The sequence below is a fragment of the Seriola aureovittata genome, chromosome 21 (genome assembly GCF_021018895.1).
Source record: "Seriola aureovittata isolate HTS-2021-v1 ecotype China chromosome 21, ASM2101889v1, whole genome shotgun sequence".
Lineage (NCBI taxonomy): Eukaryota > Metazoa > Chordata > Actinopteri > Carangiformes > Carangidae > Seriola > Seriola aureovittata.
The window spans coordinates 2,937,893-2,959,088 of record NC_079384.1 but is presented as its reverse complement, the minus strand read 5'-3'; the positions used below and the strand labels follow the sequence as shown (position 1 = coordinate 2,959,088).

Here is a 21,196-nt window from a genome sequence, read left to right as displayed (position 1 = left end):
CCTGCGGCACAAACGACAAAATACTCATTTCTAATATCGAGGTGTTTAACAAGTCATCGTCTTTATTCTTTTTAAAATGATTTATTTTTTTATTTTTTATTCAATTGTTTAAATTGTGTAAAGTCAGAAGTCGCTGTGACTTTTCTGTGCAGGTCTTTTATCATCAGCATCCTTGAAGGTCCCAAAAACAAAAAGAGCAATAAGTTTTGTCTTACATTGTTTAGTGCAGTGACTAATCATGCGAGTAATAAATTGAAAAGAAAAATCTATCAAGACTCAAACTTCCTCTATTGTTTGTGTCAATCAATCACTATTAGTCAAAGCTGAGTGAATCGCTACCAGGTTGGACGGATTCAATCAGATGGAGAGGTCAAAAAACAGCCGGCCTGGAATTTTAAATCTCCCAACAGACATGTTTCATTCAATATGCAGCGACACAATAGTGCACAGTGGACAAGCAGAAGGCCCATTTCCATTACATCATTATATATATGCAAAATAGTGTAATAGAGTCAGCTAAGCTCTTTTGTGTGGAGGTGTAATAACTCGCAGTGACTTGCTGAGATGGAGGGAAGCTGTTTGACAGCAGACGTGGGAGGGAAGCGACAAGCGAAGGTAACGAGGCCATGTGTCTTTAGCACTCGTCTCCAATTTGTTTTTGAGAGAGAACAACACAAACATACAAAAGAGTTTTTGTGTTTTCATTAAATACGGCTTTCCCAGGAGGATGTAATGTTTGTGCAGGAATATGTCTTCCAGACAGCTAAGCCTTATGTGTGTGTGTGTGTGTGTGTGTGTGTGTCTAGAAAGAAATCTTACAGATTATCTGCTGTAGAATCACAGTCATGCTCATGCTACGAGATCCGTCACACAGTTCACATTATAGTATCAACACAGAGGCGACAGCCAGAGGTGGACAGAGAATGTTTCTGTTATTAAACCTACCGTCATTGATGCGTCAAGCATCTTTATTGTCGTTGAAAAATAATTTGTATCTCTGTAACAATATTAAGCTGAGCGTAAATCAAACAGCATCAAACATAACCGACCGATCCGGGGAAGATGTTACGTTGCTAGGTAACACAGCAGTTGTTGATGCTATACAGTGAGTTGCAACAATCAGTCATTATTTTGCACGTAATTGACTGAACGTCACTCTGAAAGGCGGTGCACACCGGACCGCCAGACCCAGCATGCACCTGTTGGTTCACGCAGCGTGGCAGGTGCGTTTGATTTGGGACACTTGCTGTGGTCGCCGCGTGGTGCAACCAAATCAGCAGCTCCTTCTCTGCTGCAGCTGCTGATTTGACTCTTTTCATTAGCCGCATTCTCACACTGTTAATCGTGAGTTCATCATGTGACTTTTGTTTTTACTCATTAACGATTTCGACTTTAGACGCAGAGAAGTAAAATACTTCAGGTGGGAAGTTCAGTTCTCTCTCTCTCTCTCTCTCTCTCTCTTTTCAGAGAGAAGTGAAGTGTTCGACCTTGAGTCCAAGTGGACAAATTTGAAGAAGTTCCTTTGAGGCGTACTGCGATACTGCGGTCACAACAAGGCCAAAATTGTGTTTTGTGAAGTCACCAAGCCTGTAACCTTTGACCTATGACCCCCTAAATCTAATCAGTTCATCCTTGAGTCCTACTAAATGGTTGTACCAAATTTGAAGAAGTTCTGTGGAGACGTTTATGAGATGAGACGGACGGACGGGGAGCGTCCCAGTTACAGCGTTGAGATTTGCATCCTGGGTAACCATGACTAAACATCCCAGTCAGTCACTGCTATAGACAGCTATACCCCAAACACAGCAAACAGTGAAGCTGTCATGTGTTTGCTGTGCTCTGGTTATTGGTTACTGCCCCCACCGGGAACAGGAAACCCAGATCTGGTGATATACTGTGTAACATGATGCAACACTCCCATCCCGAGGCTGCCAACGCTTCCTTTGCCCCCACGACCACTCTTTGTTGTTATAGTGACGGATGGGATGGCGGGCCTCGGAGGATAATAAGGTTTGCAGATACATCAAGAGTCTCTGCAAATATCTGCAAACAGCGTATCTTCACGTGAGAAGTGAGAGCTTGAAAAAGAATGAGTGAGTCACTGTTTCTCTCGCTTCCTAAAACCACTTCATCCTGCAACAGCTTGTCCCTTTACCATCCATCCTCTTTACGACTTTGACCAAGGAACAAATGAAAGACAGAAACTGGGAGGGGTTGCAAGAGAGTGTATTCTTATAATGTAAAATGTCTTGAGCATGTGTTTTTGTCACCGCCTCGGTTTCAGGTTAAATTCCTCGTTTATCCAGAATCAATAAAATATGAACCATTTGTGTGAAATTCTGTCATAACTGCTGTGTGAAGTCTCGAGTTATGGCTACAGTGAGCTTTGACCTTTGACCGCCAAAATCTAATCAGTTCATCCTTGATTCCGAGTGAATGTTTGCGCCAAAATCTGAAAGAAATTCCCTCGCGGCGTTACCGAGATATCGCGTTCACAAGACGGGGACGGACGGACGGACGGACACTGATCCAATATCAATTCTAGATGCCTGTGTTCCACGTGTGAGAAGAAAGAGCAGAACAGGAGTGTTGATAAAATGTCTTATTGAAACCATCACGAAGAGTCCTGGTTATCTGGTTTTCATCACCAAGTCTGAAAGCTCTCGTGAGCTCCATCCTGCTCTCTGCCAGCTTCCCTCCCGCTCTCCACCTCCCTCATCCTCCCTCGTTTCCATCCGTTACCTTATCGCTGCCCCCCCCCCCCCGCAGTTCTCCCTCTCTCTCCGTCTTGCCCTTCCTCCATCATTCTTCTCATTCAGTTCCTGTGTTTGTTGAGGAGCCAGTAAAAGTGGCACCAGCAGCTGTCCAAACACTGATGGCCCCCCACTGTGTGTGTGTGTGTGTGTGTGTGTGTGTGTGTGTGTGTGTGTGTGTGTGTGTATGTTCCCAGTTGATTTCATGCAAGCTATTATCACAGCCCGGTGTTTTCCACTGCTGTCACCATGGCACCCAGAAAGCAAAAGGGCAGATGAAGAAGACGGGAGTCGGTGAAGAGGTGGAATATCAAGAGGAAAAGAACGATTTCACATTTAAAGAAATGTAACGGAAAAGACAAAGAGCACGAGAGATGAAAACAACATGAATGATGCCGGAGGAATAATTTAATTGCAAGTGGTTCCCTGTAGCTAGAGACCACACTTTCTGCAGAACCTCAGAGACTCTACATCTCTACTAAGTCAAGGTCGGGAACTCCGCTGCCAAAAACACACAAACACAGCTAATCACAGCAAAGTAAGGTTCAGCACACCGAGATGTTCTGGATCAAAGCATTGTGGATTCAAAACTCAGCGATTGGTGACATTTGAAGACCTGATCCTTCACATTTGTCCCTCTAGTTCGGTTTGATGGATGTGTGATGGAGCACAGCTGCTCATAACTTACAGACATGAAAGTCCCAGATACTGGGCCTCATGCAAGAACCGTCCGTTCTCATTAAGTAGCATCTGCAAGTGACTGAAGACAACTTGTCGCATTCACTAATTTCCTCTGGGAACGGGCGAGTGTCACTTTTAAATATGTTTAAGTTTGTTACCGAACTCAAATAAAATTAAAAATGAAAAATAAAATTAATTTAATGGAAAATTTGGAAAAGAAGTTCAATAATGTGTTTTTTATTTTATTCTATATATGTATATATATTAATGAATCTACTTCCACATAATGTCATGTCAAGCAATTTCCTCTTTATGTGAAATATTCTGTATCAATTTCCCGCCTCCTTGTGAGCGTTGGTGAATCAGTTATTTTTTATTAGTTATTGTTTGTCTTTATTTGAGAAGCTACGGTGAGAGAGACGGGAGAGTCGGGGCGACAGAGAGGGAATAACGCTGTTATTTACCAGTTTTAATCCCCTGGTCCCCTGGTCCGTCGGAACGACTGACACCGGAGGAATCCAAACCGGGAGAAGCTGACGGTAATGGCGGTGAAGAAAACAAACCTCCGTGATCCCGACTCTGCCCGACCTCACTATTGCACAACTTGCAACGAATACACACCATGTCCTGCTGTAAACTCTTCCGACCAGCGTGTGCCCACAGTGAAAGCGCTCAACCTTGAGAAATAAAATTGGCTGGAGAGAGTTACATCACTACTGATACTGATGTCTTTCAGAGCACGTTCATTTCCATCCCCTGTGCCTCCAGGCTGCCAGGAGAGCGCAGTTACCGAACCGCTGCATGGGTGGTTTTCAGGCGGGACGGTCAGCCGGCCCAATTAGCCCCCGCTGAGTCGAGAGCAGAGGCGGGAAATGACTACATGTAATTCTTAACAGCTACCAGTAAGGCTAAGCAGAGTCTCAGTGCAGCTGGTAAGTGAGTGTCTAATCATTATCTAAGAGCAGAAAGTTCCTCTTCTTCTAGTCCGACAAGATCATTTTTCATCTTAATATCTTTAGTGGCGCTTATTTCTTTATAGCTGTGTCAACGCTCTACAGCTGAAATCATCCAGACTGCTGTCCAGTTTATTTGATGAAATCCAGTTCATCCTGGACCTAAAGCTGAAGGCAGAGGGATCCAGAAACTCAAAACTAAATCAGTTGAAATGTTTACAGTCACACTGTTACACAACACAGCCGATGAAGACCTACTGGTTGGTTTCATAGTTGCTTAAATCAGCCTCTTATTTTCTCAAAGAGTTTCTCAGATGGTGCGTTTGGTTCTGGAGCCCAGTGACAAAGATCAAACGCATTCAAACTAACACATATTGTGCAAAGCAGATGGTCTGTTGCCCTCAGAGAGAAAACCTGGATGTTGAATTTGAACAGGCCAGAACAATTTCATTGTTTAATTGGAACAAAGGTTTTAAATTTTTAAGGAATGAAAGCGGCAGCAAGTATTTATATTTGGGGACAGGAGTTTAAGCTTGTTTCCTTTTTGCACATAAAAATAATACGGACAATTAATTGACAATGTGATTTTGTGACTGTCTCAGCTCTAATTTTATTTAGGACTGTATACATCATAACATGACTAGTGCTATTCTAGCAGCAGTGACTTCACATGGACATATATAACTTTTAATTCTAAGTTAATTCACCCCGATCAACAGGACGTTATCAGCACCGAGCAGCAATCTCCTATTAAGCTTTAAGAGTTGTGGTTGACTAAAAGATCAGTGGACGATGTGTGTGTATGTGCTGTGTTACATGAGCGTGTGTCATCTTGTATGAGTGTGCATGACGGTGATCTGTCAGCCGCTCCTTCATATGTAATTCGTGTCATCGCCGCTGTCCTGGTATGACTGCGGGAGCTTAAGGCAACAGCTGTTCTCTGCTGCTCCGACCGTAGTGGCGGCATCGCGTTTCTGCCCGTCTCCGTCCCGTCTCCCGCTCGTCCCCGTTCTGATGAACTCAGGTCGGGAGAAGGGCTGAGAAACGATTTGACGCGATCTTCACACGTTGTTAAAATAAGAGGCAACTGTCAACAGAGAATTACTGAATCTCAAACTGTTGGATTCAGCTTTTTGTAATTCAAGGCTTTTTTAAACGCTGACATACATCAACGCTTCACTTTCTCATTCCCCTGCTAAAAGGGTGATTAATCAAAAATGCATTAGATTCCAAGCAGGGCTGCACAGAGCGTCGCATTAGAATAATGAGTGAACCGAGTCATAAATGGCAGTAATTGTAGATCACTTCAGTTGAGGCCAAATGAGTCCAAGTCACGACTAAGACCAAAAACAACAAAGGTTCAAATTATTGACTTACGGCACCAAACTGCAAATGGTGGCTTGAGATTTTACATCATATTTTTTAATTTCATTTAAAAAGAATAAATAAATAAAAATAAATATATTTAGTATTGGGTGTATTAGACGCCTTTGAAACCTTCATGCAGGAAAACTGAGATTAGTATTTCTAATAACTCTGCCATGGCTCTGGGTGCATCCATCTTCAGATTATCTGACACCTGACGAGATACATGGTCCATAATCCAATTCAAACACAATACAGCTTAGTTTAGTTATTACTTTAAACCGAGAGGAGGACGGGTATGAGGCCGGTGTGCTTTGGAAGTATTAGCAGCTAATGCTTGCGTTATTTGCTGCAGGTGGACCACCAGCGCTGGCAACCTCACAATCACATATTCCTGATGAAAGGAGTGTCACTGTTGGTGTTGGCGGTGCTATTTGTATATTTTATGATCTCACACACTCACACACACACACACACACACAGGAGAACAGGAATGAATTGGTCATTTTGTGAAAAAACACCCGAGAGTTTGAGATAAGTCCAAGGTGGAAAAAGAAACATAAACACCCTGACACTGGACTTCAGACCGAGACCGTACTGGAGTGCAGCACTAGCAGCATCGACATAATAAGAGGCCATCTAAAGCTCATTAAACTTTGTTTCAAGCTGTTTCCTCTTCCAGAAGCTGAATAACCCATTTTTTGTGTAGGAGTCGATCTGACAGTCAAACAAAAGAAACCATAATTGAGACAACTTTTGTAATAATTAGGGTAATAATTTAGTTCCTAGATCCCTGATTTCCTCATATGTCCCTTTCTGAGGAAGTCTTCTAAAAAAAGGAACATGTAATTATGTTCGACTCACAGGGAAAAAACTGACAAAAAGGAAAGAATTTGAAAAGGACCTTCTTCTAATTTGAGTTCCTAAGAACATGGCTGTCTCAATTTATCCTGTTGAGTTCAGACTTCTTTGGTCCTTTCAAGTCTTTTTTTGCTTGACTGCAGCAGCAGCGTCAGCCCTATAATGGCGAATGTCCAACTGAGCGCATTTGTCGTTGGATTTAGAGAATTTAAAAGGTACAAACCAGGTATAAGGCTGGACTGTGGATGGGTGCCAACTGTGTGGCTTAGGGCTACACCTCTTGTTCACCCAGCCGCCCTGGTTTCAAGGCTGCGCTGAAGCTGCAGGGGAAGCGGAGGAGCACTTCCGATACACCGAGCCTCACCTCCATTGCGGCAAATAAACTGCTTTCATTATTACTGAAGGAGGGAGAGGAATAACAGGAGACACACGGAGCAAGAGAGAGCTGCAGAGTGTGACGGACACACACTGACCATATGCAGTTCAGCCATATACTCGGTTTTGACCTGGTCAATAGTTAACTTAGTTAGCTTAGTTTAACTTAGTTTTTTTTATACGCAATCCGGCAATTCATCATATTGTGGATCATTATGCAACCTCGCCCACTTGGCTTTGCAAAGGAGTCGGCAGGTCGACATATGAGAATGAACATGCACAGATTTGTAGGAGCAGAATCAGATTTGATCGTGCAGTCGTCTCTGCTCTTTCCAGCTGCTTGGGCAGTTTCTGAGCACAGGAAACACCCACGTCTGGGATGTTAGGGTTAAGTCCAACCTTATGACTATTCAGGACAACATGTGATTTACATACTGTGTGCCTTTAAGACTAGTTTCATTTATTGTGTGGATCTGCACTGAGGATTGAAGTTCAGCTAAATTCTGGGGATAAAACTGATCTGCTTACTGTTGCCTAGTTTATTCATACATCCACTGGACATACCACTGGAAATGCTGTCATTTTGAATATAGCCAGAGTCCATAATAATTATAATCATTGCATCATTATTATTATCATCATAATCATTCTTCTTTGTTTGAACCATCAGTTTTTTTCAGTAAAACCGACCTTATCAGGCTCACTTGAGTTCTGAGGTCAGGGAACTGATTCATGGTTGGTTCTCATCATTTTCTCTGTTAAAATTATTCATAAAAACAGAAAAAGAAGAAATAAAAAAACCTTATAACTGGTTCAGAAGAGCACTGAAGCTTTAGTGATGTCCCACACTTCTAATTTGCTTTGGATAAAAGCATCTGCTGGTAAATGTAAATGCTGTAATGTAACATGGCCACTGCTGTATAAAGCTAGTAACGGCTTTTAAATCAATCTGAGTAAACATGAACAAGACTAGGTATAAATCTAGTATGTGGCTGGACAGTGTATGAATGTTTAAATACTAATTTAACATGGTAGAGTTAAATCACACTTTCAGGACCATGGATAGTGCCACTCGGCAAAAATCTCTCATTGATAAAATTCAACATTTAATGGAAAATAAATCACAAAATGCAAAAGCACAACGTCCTGTCAACATAAAAAAATAAATAGGCTAATGTCACAGGAGCACAAGTGCTGACAGTAAAAGTATATTTGAACATTTAAACTGATCTTTAATCGGACCGGGAGAACGCCAACAAACGGAAATGGGTGCTGGTAAGAAATAAAGGGTTTCTGTCCAGTGGAACGCCAGAGGACTTTTAATTTGAAACTGTTACAAGAATGTTACGATGCAGAAACTTTAGCTGAGTTGAAAACTGTCATGGAGCCACTGTAATGACGTAATAGAAAGTGTTTGTGCCAAATCATTTTGAAAGAGCAACAGCCCAATGGGAAAAGTCCAACATCCGGCTAGCCGACAATGGTGTAACTTCTTCACTCACTCACTCACTCACTCACTCACTCACTCACTCACTCACTCACTCACTCAGTCACAGACATTTGTGGATGTAGCACTGGCCCGTGGTTGGTCCAGGCAAAAAACTGGATCATTCAGCATCAAATTGAATATGACTTGAGCCATTGAGTGTCAATGCATTTTGATTTTTTTTTTTAAAGATACTTCAGAAACCGAACACGGCTTAAAAATTGCCACTGCCTGGGCTTTTATTTTGAAAGTATAAAGAAACAGTCCAACAGGATGACCAGTTCAAGGTCAAATTAAACATCGCTCTCTTGAGACCACACACACACAAACACACACACACAACAGCCAGAAATAAACAGCAGAAAAGCTAAACATCATGTGAAGACCGACGGCCGTACACTATCAGGATTTTCAAAAGATTCAGAAACAGCTGGTAACTCCTCATTGCTTAATCCTCCAAGACTAATTTCACTAACAGACTAATTTCCATTCTCTTGTTTTGTATTCATCAGCAATTATGCCATTATCTGAGCCACACAAAAGACCGGCACAGGCTCAAGTTGAACAAAGGACAATCTTGTTCAGTGTCACAATAACACTGAATCAACTCAAGTAGCATCCAGTCGCTCGTACAAACTTCTCCGAGGAAGACAGGCAGAGAGTCTGAGCCCTCAACACGACAAGGTCATTCTGTTCCACTTTGTCTATTTTCTGCTGTTGTGCTGTGACTTTAAGCAGGTACAACAATTCTCACTATTACACACAGTCTTGCCTTTCTTTCACTCCTTCACATCCTTTTCATCTGTAAGAACTTATTGTATCCCTGAAGGGAATCAAATGCGGGTTTGTCTTTCCAGTTTATGTATGAACATGATTCTCATTATTATTATTATCTTATATTATTATTATATATATATATATAATATTATCATATTAGAGTGAGGTTCTTACCAGCAGGGGCATGGCCAGGTCAGCAAAATAAACAAAGGCTGCACCAAGTGTGAATCCCACAGCCACGGGCACGAAAGCAAACGAGCCGTACTTCCCAGAATCCTCTGCCATGTCGATCGCCGGGGCAAGTAACGACCAATAGGAAGCAGCCAACATTACCTGGGAGAGGCAAAAGGAGGGAGATGAATAAAAATTTTTTAAAAAAGATAAAACTTTTTATCAGGTTCCAATTTTCAGAAATTTATAGCAGCCATTTTTTTTCTTCTTTATTCACGTCACAGTTCAATTATTTCAGGTCTCCTAATACAACTGATTATCTGCTGACAACAAAAGGAGAATATATAAATTAGCTGGGCAACATTTGTATGAGTAATTACAGGCACGCCTTATATAGCAATCTGGGGGCGTTGATTATGCTAATGATCGACTCAAGACACACTCATCAACAAGAAGCATTCATCAAGATGTAACGAGGACTTGAAACAATCATAAAAAACAAACTTTATAAAAGGGAAGCGAGAGAGTTTCAGGATAAGAATATGAAAATGTTCTTGAATGAAGCCGATTGTTTGTGAGGTTTTACTGCCGAGGAGCCGAGTGGTCTTAGTGGAACCTAAAACACATCAGTTTTATATTGTCAATAAACATTAACTTCCCCTCCCTTAAAACTCGAGGCCGAAGTCTCTTGAAGTTTGAAGTGTGTGTGTGTATGTTCATGATATGTGTGTGTTCAGCATCCTCATAGGTAAATTGCCCTCAAAGCATCTTTCTCTTCAAAGCCCAGTCTGTTTGTATCATCAAGTCCAAACAGAAGAGGAGAAGGGGGGGGGGGGTGGTGGTTCAGTATCCCTGCACACACTAGTATTTCTTTTCATGCTACACGTATGCACAGCGTATCCGCAGCCTCTGCTGTTTATCACTGAAAAGCTGCAGCGTGCCGATTCTTATTCCGTTTGTGTTCCTCGTAGATCCTCTCATGCCGCTTCCTGAAACGCCGTCAGCGCCGAAAATGTGAAACACGAAACCGTGTTCAGCCCTGCCAATCAAAAGTAATGGAAGCATATTGTCAGGCTGCAGTCGGCTCCGGCACTCGACAGTAATGTAACCGCCGACATCAGGCCGTTGTCAAAACTGATTGCAACTCACTTCGTGTGGAACTCTGGGAGTTGAAAACTTGTGATTTACTGTAAACTCTGCAGTTTTATTCCTGCCTCCTTCATGTTGAACTGAAAGCTTGACAGCAATCACATCCCCATCATGACCGCAGAGGACAAATGATCCTTTACTTGCTTCCCAAAATGATCTCATCCTGTTTTTCTGTTTACAACATGAACCGCCTCGATGCTCCCGAACTGAATCTTTTTTTTAGCCGTTTGCCCCAGTGCGATACGGCCTTAAAATAGTATCACAAGGTATTTTTGTTGTAAGAAAATCTATGAGAATTATAGAACGACAGTAAAATATAAATATAATTACAGTTAAAAAGAAAGAGCAGTGGCACTTTTCTTTACTTTAACTCTCTGATCTTTGACACAAACAGACCGATGTCAGTCATCTGAGATCAACTTTCGGCTGCTGCACCTTCAGCTTCAATGTTGACCAGACTGGGTGCAGCTCTCCTCTGCACAGGCCCCCCCACCCCCACCCCCACCCCCACCCCCACCCCCACCCCCAACATCTCTGCAGATCTCTGCAGAGAAGCGTCCAGGAAGTAGCAAGCACACACCTCAAAAATGCATGTTGTGAGGCCCTGCACGTCAATGAAGCTGATTGGTTGCACCAGATCTCTGTAGTGAGGCGGGTGGGAAACTTTCGACACGTGTGCCTGTTTTGTGTTTGAGCGTACAGAGAGAATCTCCAGGTTAGAAATCAGTAGGTCATTTACCAGAGAGGAAGTAAAAAGGCCAGGAAGACTAATTACTGCGGCCTTTGATTTGAATTGAATCTTAACATATGCTTCAAAGCTCAGCGCCGCGCTGGACTTAATGGAAGCACTGGTTTTACAGGCATAATTGCGCTACTTATAGTGGGAGCAGCGGCTTGATTAATAATTGTAAAGGTTTCATTTCATTCTGTTCCACCTCGCTTACTTTCCAATTATAGCAGGCGGTTTCATCCGAGGCGACACGGCGGGTCAGACGCAGCAACTGGTTCCAGGGGGCTGGTTTTTTTTTTTTCGTTAACTGGGAAGCTTGTTAGCAAGTGCGCTCGTCAAGGTGACTTTGACTCGGCTCCCACCATTTCTCAGATCAGTTATGATACTGCAGCATTATACACACGAATCACATCATAATCATAAAAACAGCACAGGCCCTGAATTTAAGATGTAAGAAAGATTTGCTGCTGTTACTTTAATGAGAAGGTTTGTTTTATATGGTACATCACAGCCATATGACAGAAGAGTGACACTGCTGTTGACACCACATCCAATATATTTGTTTTATTATAAATTGTGAATGGGTTTGTGTTCTGCGTCCGACATTATAAAGTATTAAATGGTCCAAAAATCTAGAGCACGCTTTCAGATCTGATCTGTGAGCAGCCGATCAGACAAGCACATCGCTCTCACAATAAAAAAAGCAACGGGCGTCGGGTTAATAACAATATAGTCTCATGAACACTGTAATACACAGAGTTCAAAGCAGCAGTGTGCCATTTCACCGTCGGCAGCTCCGGATGGAGAGGGAGGGAGGACAGTTAGAAAATGTGTTGGAACTTCAATGCCCAGAATATAACAACACGATATCGCTTAATCTGACACTGAACAACGTGGCTGATCTGTGACACCAGGGGGCACAGAGAGACGAGGAATCTCATTTAGCTGAGCCTTAACTTTCCTCTGAACATATCACTTACTGGCAGCTATTGAAACGACAAACTTTTGCAGGGATGGGTAAAGATGCTGATATCAGTCAGTAGACTGCAGTGTCAGAGAAGTGAATCTCTCTCAGCTCGTCTGGGACAGTGGGGAAACGTAATGTACTTTTGTTTCCGTCTCTCTCCTCTTTCTGCGACTGTTTTACCAATAATCTGTCCTCGTCTTCCTTTTTCCGTTCCACTATCAGCATCTCTCTTCTGATCTCTCTTCCTTTAAGATTCCTCTTTCTGATCTGCATTTCCAGCAGCCAAAACCTCTCCAGGTCAATCCCGCAATCTCCAGTCGCACTCATTAAGCCTGAGTCTCGAGGAGATTAAAACACCTGTTCACCATTGATGCCAGCGCCCAATTACTGCTCCGTTATCTCAATCAGGGCCAAACACTAAGCCGTTTGCAACTAGCGTCAGATGTGGAGCATATTCTGCCCCAGAAATGTTCCTGCCATCGAATGAACACGTGAGAAAAGCCGGAATTCATCTGCACATTGTGCAAAAACTGCTGTCGGAAAAAAAATGTGGTTATAATTATTGCTTTTACTTTGTTGTGATCTTCTGATCTTGTTGCTGCTTCAGGCCTGTAAGTGTGTAAATCTACAAATTACACAAAGGGGATAAGAGCCAAAGACACGGAGGACATTTCTCTAACTCTCCTGCAGCATGTGACTGTTGCTGGGTTAATTAATCCTCCACTTTGATCCCAGATGTTTGTCATGGACATTCATGTTTTTCTAATTCTAATAACTCTGGTGGATCCTTCGACTTTTCATGTACCGCGACCATCCGGTTAAAATTTAATCATCAATTTTGTCCGATCGCAAAACAAATGACCTTCATACCGGCTTGATCTGGATATTTGTGCTAATTAGTAAATGTTAGCATGACTTTAGCGTTTAGAATCATTAACGGAGGAACAAACAAATGAATGAACGAACTGATAAAAACAGAGAAACCAAAACAAACTGCTGGGTCATTGGATCTTTGCATTGAACTTGCGACACAGTTCAAAGTGCAAATGCTGCGACACACATTGACTCTAATGACAGAACGAGTGGGAGGAACACGAGCTTGATTCAACTCTAACTCCTTGACAAACAGAAAGCTTTCATCAGCTTTATGGTTATAGTTGTTGAGTAGGACCTTGGCAAACGTCTGTGCCAAATCTATTTGTGTAAGTTCAGTGATTCTGTTATACGTCTCCTGTTTCCCTGTTTAGGAAAAAACACTCACAGTTTGGCATTCCTAATGAAATGCCAAACTGCCCTCTGAAATACTGCTTTGTACTTTCCGGTTAAAAATAACGTCAGACTGGAACAATTTCTCTGCGAATTTCTGCATGTAGCTGAGAATCAGTTGGATTTCTCTCCAGTGTAAAATTACTCATTTTCCCCATTTTAAATCAACCTCGTCTAAAATACACCGGAAAACTAACGTTTCAAAGTCGTAGCTTAATCAAACTTCTCTCAGCATCATTAACACGCTCTCATCGTTAAGGTCTCTCTTCTGGACACCATGGGGCGCTCAGGTCTCACGACGCTCGAGGGCAATCACCTGCATGCACGTTACAGCATCATCAATCCTGCAATCAGCAATTTACCCCCCTGAGCTTGGGGATTAAACACGAGCAATGAGCAGCCTATCAGCTATTATTAGTCACATATTAGAAACCAACACTGAGCAATTTAATGGTTTCATAACTACATGGTTTTTCCATATAATGGCCTATATATATATATATATGGATTTATTAGAAGAAAGCTATTATATATGGCACATTAAATGGAACCTATAAAGGAGAAACAAATAGTGGGCTGTAGTCTTTTCTAAGGGGCGTCCTTGCTTCCTTCTGAATGCTCCAGTTTCTGAAACAATTACAGTATTTTTTTTTATCTAATCACAGCCTGTGGGCAAATGAAGAAATAAGCAGGACGGAGAGTTTGATTGATTACCGCGATAAAGACGAGCCATAAAGCGACTTGATTGCTGCCCTACGCAGACGCCCTACTTCACAACCCGAGGATAAACCTTGTGAAGTCTTGTGAAGCGCGTGTCCATGTGAGGAAAATATTCACCTCATTATCAGAGCGAGACGGACAATACTGTGCATGTTTTCATCCCGCTATCGATGCCTTTCCCTGCCCCATACCCCACCAGCTTTCCAGATACAGAGGAGACTAAATTAAACCCAATGGGAGTTGATGAGATTTTCCTCTCATCATGTGTGTGTTCCCACTCTGTGCTGCTTTTCTAATGGTCTGTATTCCCTCGTCAGTGTAAAATCTCCCACGAAGGAGACGATGCCTCGATGCCTTTTTCCTCCCCCATCAATTCATCTTCCCTCCGGACGTCTCCTCTATTCCATCCATCCATGCCTCAGTCTATCTAGTAGCTAATAACGTTCGAAGCCATCCACTTGCTCCCACTTCATCTCGCTCTCTCAACCTTAAAATCGATCTAATTCGCTGATTCCTGAGTCCATCTCTCCATCTCTCCATCTCTCCCCAAATCTCACCTAATCTTTTCTCTCCCTTTCACTTCCACCACCATTTAATATAAGCATTGTCCTCATCAGTCCTCAGTTTCTCATTTTATCTGCAGGTCTACCTCTCAGTTATCACGGGTGAATTCCACAGTGCCGGATAATTTCATACCTCGGCCGGAGGTTTTCGAAAGGGAATCAAAGTCTGCAGTGAGCAGATAAGTTGTTATCAACAGCCATGAATCGATTTCATTCCAGATAATGACTCAGTATAAACCACGTGCGCTCAGTGATTCCCTCACATCTGCTTTTCATGCAGCCGTAGTAAAAATATCTCATGAAGAATTCTGAGCATGAAACCTCAAAGATGACGGAGCAGATAGCGGAGAGTCTACAGCCATGCTCCTGCAGTTCGAGCTAAATGCTAACATCAGCATGCTAACACGCTCGGAACGACAATGTTAACAGCAGGTTTAACGTTTGCCATGTTCGCCGTCTCAGCTAAAAATCTGCCCGTTAGTGTTAAAAACAAAGCGAGGCTGAGGCCGGTTTAAATGTTGTTCGCTTTTCATAGTGTTTGGGGACAATGTTTTGAAGATGAGTGACGATTTTGACCCGATTTTTTCCCCCCAGAGGAACAAACTCTGGCAGGACGCCAGTGTGTGAAGCAAAACTAAAACTGAAGTTACTGTGACCTGCTAAATGCTCAGACGCTTTGTTTGCCACACGGCCTTCAATTACACATCAATCCATTTTTATTTTTTCGTGTATTTACATGTCAAAACAATACGGCTCCTTCATGAGTCGGTAGTTTTGCTGGATTCGTGACGGCGAACCAAAAACGTCAACCTCGTGGTGGAGATTGGAAAAAGCCAGGAGATCACCATCAAGTCAGTCAGAATCATCCTCTGAGGACCATGAATGGAAATCCATCCGTTTGAGCGAGGACCATCGTGGCGAACTGACTCAGCAGCCAGACTGACGCTGCCCCCACGGCTGAAACTCCATGCACGCTCTCGCAGAAGTCAATCCCAGTTTCACATTAGAATCAGTCGATGTTGAGCGCTTTCCACCGGCAATCAGGGCTGTATTGATCAGTTCAAAAGGTTAATCTGTTTTCAAACAAATACATCATGCTGAAAGTGAGCTACACTGACACGTCACCACATGGCGATCAAATCGTTCAATGGCAAATTAAAGGTATTAGACAGACGAGACGAGACAGAGCATCTGTAAAGCTTTATTTAAATATATGTAAAGCTGATTCATTTAATGTGACGTTACTTTATTTACAGTTTTGTACCAGATTTTATCACCGGGTCCATTTGTTTTGGAAAGGAAGAGACTGAATCAGCTAGTGGTAAAACCTCCTGAACATCTGGATCATTAGTTATCAGAGAAACGCTGAGCAAACATCTTTAATACTTTAATATAATACTACTTTTAACGATTAGAAAAATTCCCTTTCTTGAGCTGCAGCAGTGTAAACTGTCCTGCACGCTCAGCAACAATCAGTTGTCACTATATTTAAAGCGTTTCTATAAAAGACCGGTTACGTGTCAGTCACTTTATAGAATCAGACAAGCAGAAGGATAAAGTACTTAGCCATGAAAAGCCAATAAGACATTCAATGATAAAACACACCGTGGCTTCTCACAAGCAGAGCAGCATGTCGGTCGTGAATATTGCAGTCAGTGTCAAACGTCAGCCCTGGGAGAGTTGCAATATTTACAAATCAAATTCTCGTCAAAACCGATCACATCGCACACGCATCAAAGCTTCTCCTGCTTCACACTGACAAGCTGAGAAACATTAACCAATTGTTCTCCGCTGCTGCAGCCCCGCGCAGGAAGCAATTACCCGTGTGGCTTCTGAGGAACGGATCAAATAAAACATGCTTCCTATTGAACGTCGAGGGAAAACGAGCGATTCATCTGCCATTTTGAAAAAGAATAAACCTTTCCACTAATTCTACAGCGACAAGAAAGCAACTTCATTAAAACCCCGCGAATCCCACACGTCTCCGAGTTAAAGTCAAAGTTGTGCTTTACAAAAGAGGTTGAGTAAAAGTAACATTTATTGCGCTTCATTCGTTTAATTAACGGCGTCGTCAAAAAATCCAGGACCAGGTGAAAAAAAGAAGGTTTTAACAGCATCAAGGTAAATTTTTCTTATTACTTGACACCAGGCGGAAAACATGCCGGTGCGTGTTTTGTGTTTCTGTTGTTAGACTGACACACACACACACACACACACACACACACACACACACACACACACACACACACACACACACACACAGTCTCTCCCTGAAAAGGTCACATAAAAGTACTTGTTGGATCGAATACCTTTGCAGAAGAACTCAGCTGGCAACCTTCACACAGCTCAGCTGAACGCTACGTGTGGACAGCAGAAAGTGTTTAATTGAACTGAGACACAATGTCCCAATGTGACAACAATAGATGTGACGAAGAATTCCCGAAATCCTTGAAGCAAAAGTAACTTAAAAGTGCTAAATGTGTGCAGCTCACTAAACACAATGGAAGGAAACAGAGAGCGAGGAGTGTGAGTCAGGTGGTGAACCGTTTCCTGTCGAGCTCAAAGTTTCATTTAAAGCTTTAATTTCTATCTGAAGATATTTAAACTGAACGTTTGTATGAAATAAGTTTGTTGCCCTGCAGAAGGAGCATTTCCTGTATGTTCAAAGCGCCGCCCACTATTTTCTCACCCATTTAGAATGGAAGCACAAGCGCACCTGTGGATTGTCTGCTACCAGCTCGTGTTTAACACTTGGGTGTAACAGCACTAACGTTGGGAGGATGTAGTTATTCATGGGGAGAGCAGGTAATGCAGCGGCCCAGAGAGGAGTCTCTAAAAGCTACGCTGTCGTTCTTATAGCCCTGAGCTTTTTGACTGCGGGGCTTTAAATTAAAGCGAAGTCTCGCGCTCTGAATACTGATTTGATCGCTGACATTCAGCCAGTCGCAGAATGTTGGATACGACCCGCAGCTCTCCATCCTCCCGGATAAAACAACGTCTCAACATTGACTTAAAGCCGTGAGGAAAGCCACATGTGATTATGAGACGGCGTTTACATTCCTCCTGTCACTTGTGTTGGTTCTCTTTTTCTCAACGCCACGATTCAATTAGTTTGATTTTCTCTCAGCCATGTAAACAAACACAGACACACTGCTTCTTCACGCAGGCTGCAGTCAGCATTGTGTGAACTCGCTTAGAAAAGGGCTTGAATGTAAAAAATGTTCATCCTTTACTCAAGAAACATAATTTTAAAAAAAAAGCAAAGAGGAAGCAGTGAAATTAATTAGCATTCAACCCTTCATGCAAAGCATATCTTCTGAAAACAACAGATTTGGCCCGTGATAACCTCGTGCACCTGATCTCACACTTTGCACCATTAAAAACAGTTCCTCATTTCTGCTTCCTGCGTTCCCTCTTCACTCACAACACCTCATATCCAAAGGCAGTTTCTCCCTCCTGCATGTCCTCACAGCCACTCAGCGCTGCGATCTGACACCGGCTGGTGAATCCAATCATTCTGATGCAGCGAGAGAGACTCTTGTGATGGAGAGGTGGAAGGGCGGCTCGGGAAAAAAGAAAAAACATGCTCATTTGAAATTCTATATATGCGTCAAGAGAGAGAGGGCGAGCAGAGGGCTGATAATTAAGTAAGACGCTGCAGGTCTTCGATCCAATTCTTCCTGAGGAATATGAACAGACTTTACTGTTCCGCTTCACCTGCAAACTGTAAATATTCTGCATGCAACAGAATATAAATGAAGTATCTGTTGTGATGTGCAAGGAATCAAGGTGAAACACTGTAAACTGAAAAAACTACACGTGATGCATTTAAAACCCAAACATTTATATTCTGCTTGCATCCGTTTGTTCGTACAGTGACAGACTGCATGCAAAAACCACCACATGCCACTCTTATTAAGTATTCCTGATAGGTCCTGTCAAACCCCCCCCCCCCCCGGATGCCAAGGCTCATTCACCTCACACACAACATGTATCTGGCAGCAGCGCGGCAACAGAAGCAAAGCCCATATGGACAAATGCCTAGACCTCCGCTACAGCTCCTTTTCAACCTGTGTGATCAAAAATCACTGTTGGACGTGCCGTGGGTTGAATTCTGTGAAAGATAACACCCAAACACCCTAAAAAAAAAAGAATCCCACATGGTATAATTATATAAAATGCTGCTTATTGCTATTATTACAGTTAACTGTGTTTTTACTGGCAGCCACAGGAAACTCAGTCAATCTCCAACGTTCCTTCAGTCTGGAAGGTGAAAGTAATTTCTTTGTTTCTGGCTTTTATTTTTAAAGATTTAACATTGATATGTTTTTTCCGCACTGAGGGAAACAAACGTATAAAACGCGTGGAGAGGATTGCAGCGCCTCGGGTGTAACCTAACGTATGTAAGATAGTCAGGTCTCAGACGAGGACAGGATGAACATCCAACTAAAGATAGAAGACGTGTCCTTCCTGAGAGCACGGTTTCCTGAAGCTGTCAGACTGAACTGAAAATGAATCAGCGACCTGTTCCAGTAAAAACCGATAGAGAAACTAGAACAGAGATCATCTCGCGACGGGTTCACGCCGTCGGCATGACGACGTTGCGACCCGTGAGTACTCAGTGGTCATTACTCCATTATTGGTTCTCTGTGCTCATTGGTTTGACCACTATCGTCTTCAAGCATCATTTCACTGATCTCAACTCACACACCGGTAAAGTTCGCCACAAAAGCCCAGTGCGGCGTAGTTCGCTGTTTATCCAGGATGTTTATTTGTATATATTAGTACATTTGTGCATCATGTGCATTCAGGCCAAACAGCTACAAACATCGTGGGAGGGAAATTATTGAATATGTGTGGTGTTAGAATACTAATAAACACACAGTTTTGACATCCCGCTGTTTCAGCTATTTTTTCGTCTTGATGTAAATTCAACAGAGGCTTCGTGTGCAGAGTGATGCTCTGCTAAATCCTGCAGGAGAGTGAATTCTGATCCCAGTGCAGGTTTGTGTCTAAATGGAGGAAATATGTGTTTTTATTGAAAACTTTTAGATCAGTTAGGGAGAAGAAAAATAATGTTTTTTTGATGATATAAACTTCTGCAGGTTTGTTTCCAGACAAATTAAAAAATGATCTTTGCTTTCTAACTACGCAAAAACACAGTGCAAAGAAACACCCACCACACCACGTCTCCTACAAAATTCTGTTCATACTGTATATAAGCAGTTTACATTGGCTGATGCTTTCTGAAGGAAGTGTAATACCGCCCGGATTACGTTCACTGGAAGCGGTTCGTTCCAATGCAGCAGGCAGCGTGACGTCCTGACACAGCAGTGAAAACTCATTAGTCAATGAAAATTTGTTTGTGCATGGGTGTAAATTCGCAGAAGACAGCTGGAGACGCCTTCATAAACTGTCTGTGGAGGAATTACTGTTGCGTTACATGAAGTCAGCCTTGAACAGGGGAGAAAAAAGAAATTTGTTTAAAATGTTCCGGATAATAACTTAAAGAAACACATGATTGGGCTTAAATGTCGCCCATTAACGTCATTCGCAGTAACTGCTGTGTGTGTCCATCTGTATCTGAATCTGTGTGTGTGTGTGTGTGTGTGTGTGTGTGTTTGCATGTGTGGGATCAGAGTGTGTGAGTTAGGGGGAGAGCAGATGCAAAAGCATGGGGACAGGACGGCATCTGAATCACATGAGAAGCAAAAAGCCCGACACATGCAGGTCATGATAAACCCACCAAGCCTGACACACACACACACACACACACACACACACACACACACACACACACACACACAATTGATTTTTTTTTATGTTACACTTAGGAGTGTTGTGCTGGACCTGAGCGTGGCTGTGCTGCAGGGAAACGTATTCTGTGACTAAAGGTTCAACTCGAGTGCACGCCGTGTCGCCGTGTCGCCGTGTGAACGCATTAATGTGCGAAACAAAGTGTGCAAATACACGTGGGAAGAAAAAGTAAGAGAATCTTTTCTAACAGATGAACATAGTGAACAAAATGTAGAACTAGCCCGGCACCGGTCACAGCAACAGAACTGGGTTAGCATTCAAGATTAGCTCATAAAATCTGATTTAACATTTTACACTCTAAGTGATAAAACTCAAACTGGAGCCAAAGTAGAGCAATAAAAAAGAAGAGAGAAATAAGAAAAAGCACTTCTGCTCTCACATTCATACATTCTGCTGAGCCCCCAGCTACTAATAAACAGAATTATCAGGTGTGAAAACTTAGATGTAATATGCTATGAACAGTCTGAATTTAGTTTCTTATTAAAATAAAATACGCTAAAAGCATATCTTACCAACAACAGGCTGTAAAATTGGAAACTGCCAGTTAGTATCAATAATTCAC

The 21,196-nt window shown here is 42.5% G+C and overlaps 1 protein-coding gene across 3 annotated transcripts in view; it reads right to left on the bottom strand.

The window, feature by feature from the left end:
• Window positions 1–21,196, bottom strand: part of LOC130162446 (zinc transporter ZIP11-like) — an 80,689-nt gene that overhangs the window by 55,931 nt on the left and 3,562 nt on the right. For all 3 annotated transcript variants that reach the window (XM_056366185.1, XM_056366184.1, XM_056366186.1), the window contains exon 4: window positions 9,426–9,584. In XM_056366185.1, coding sequence (XP_056222160.1) covers window positions 9,426–9,584 — 159 coding nt within the window. The remainder of the gene's footprint in view (window positions 1–9,425; window positions 9,585–21,196) is intronic.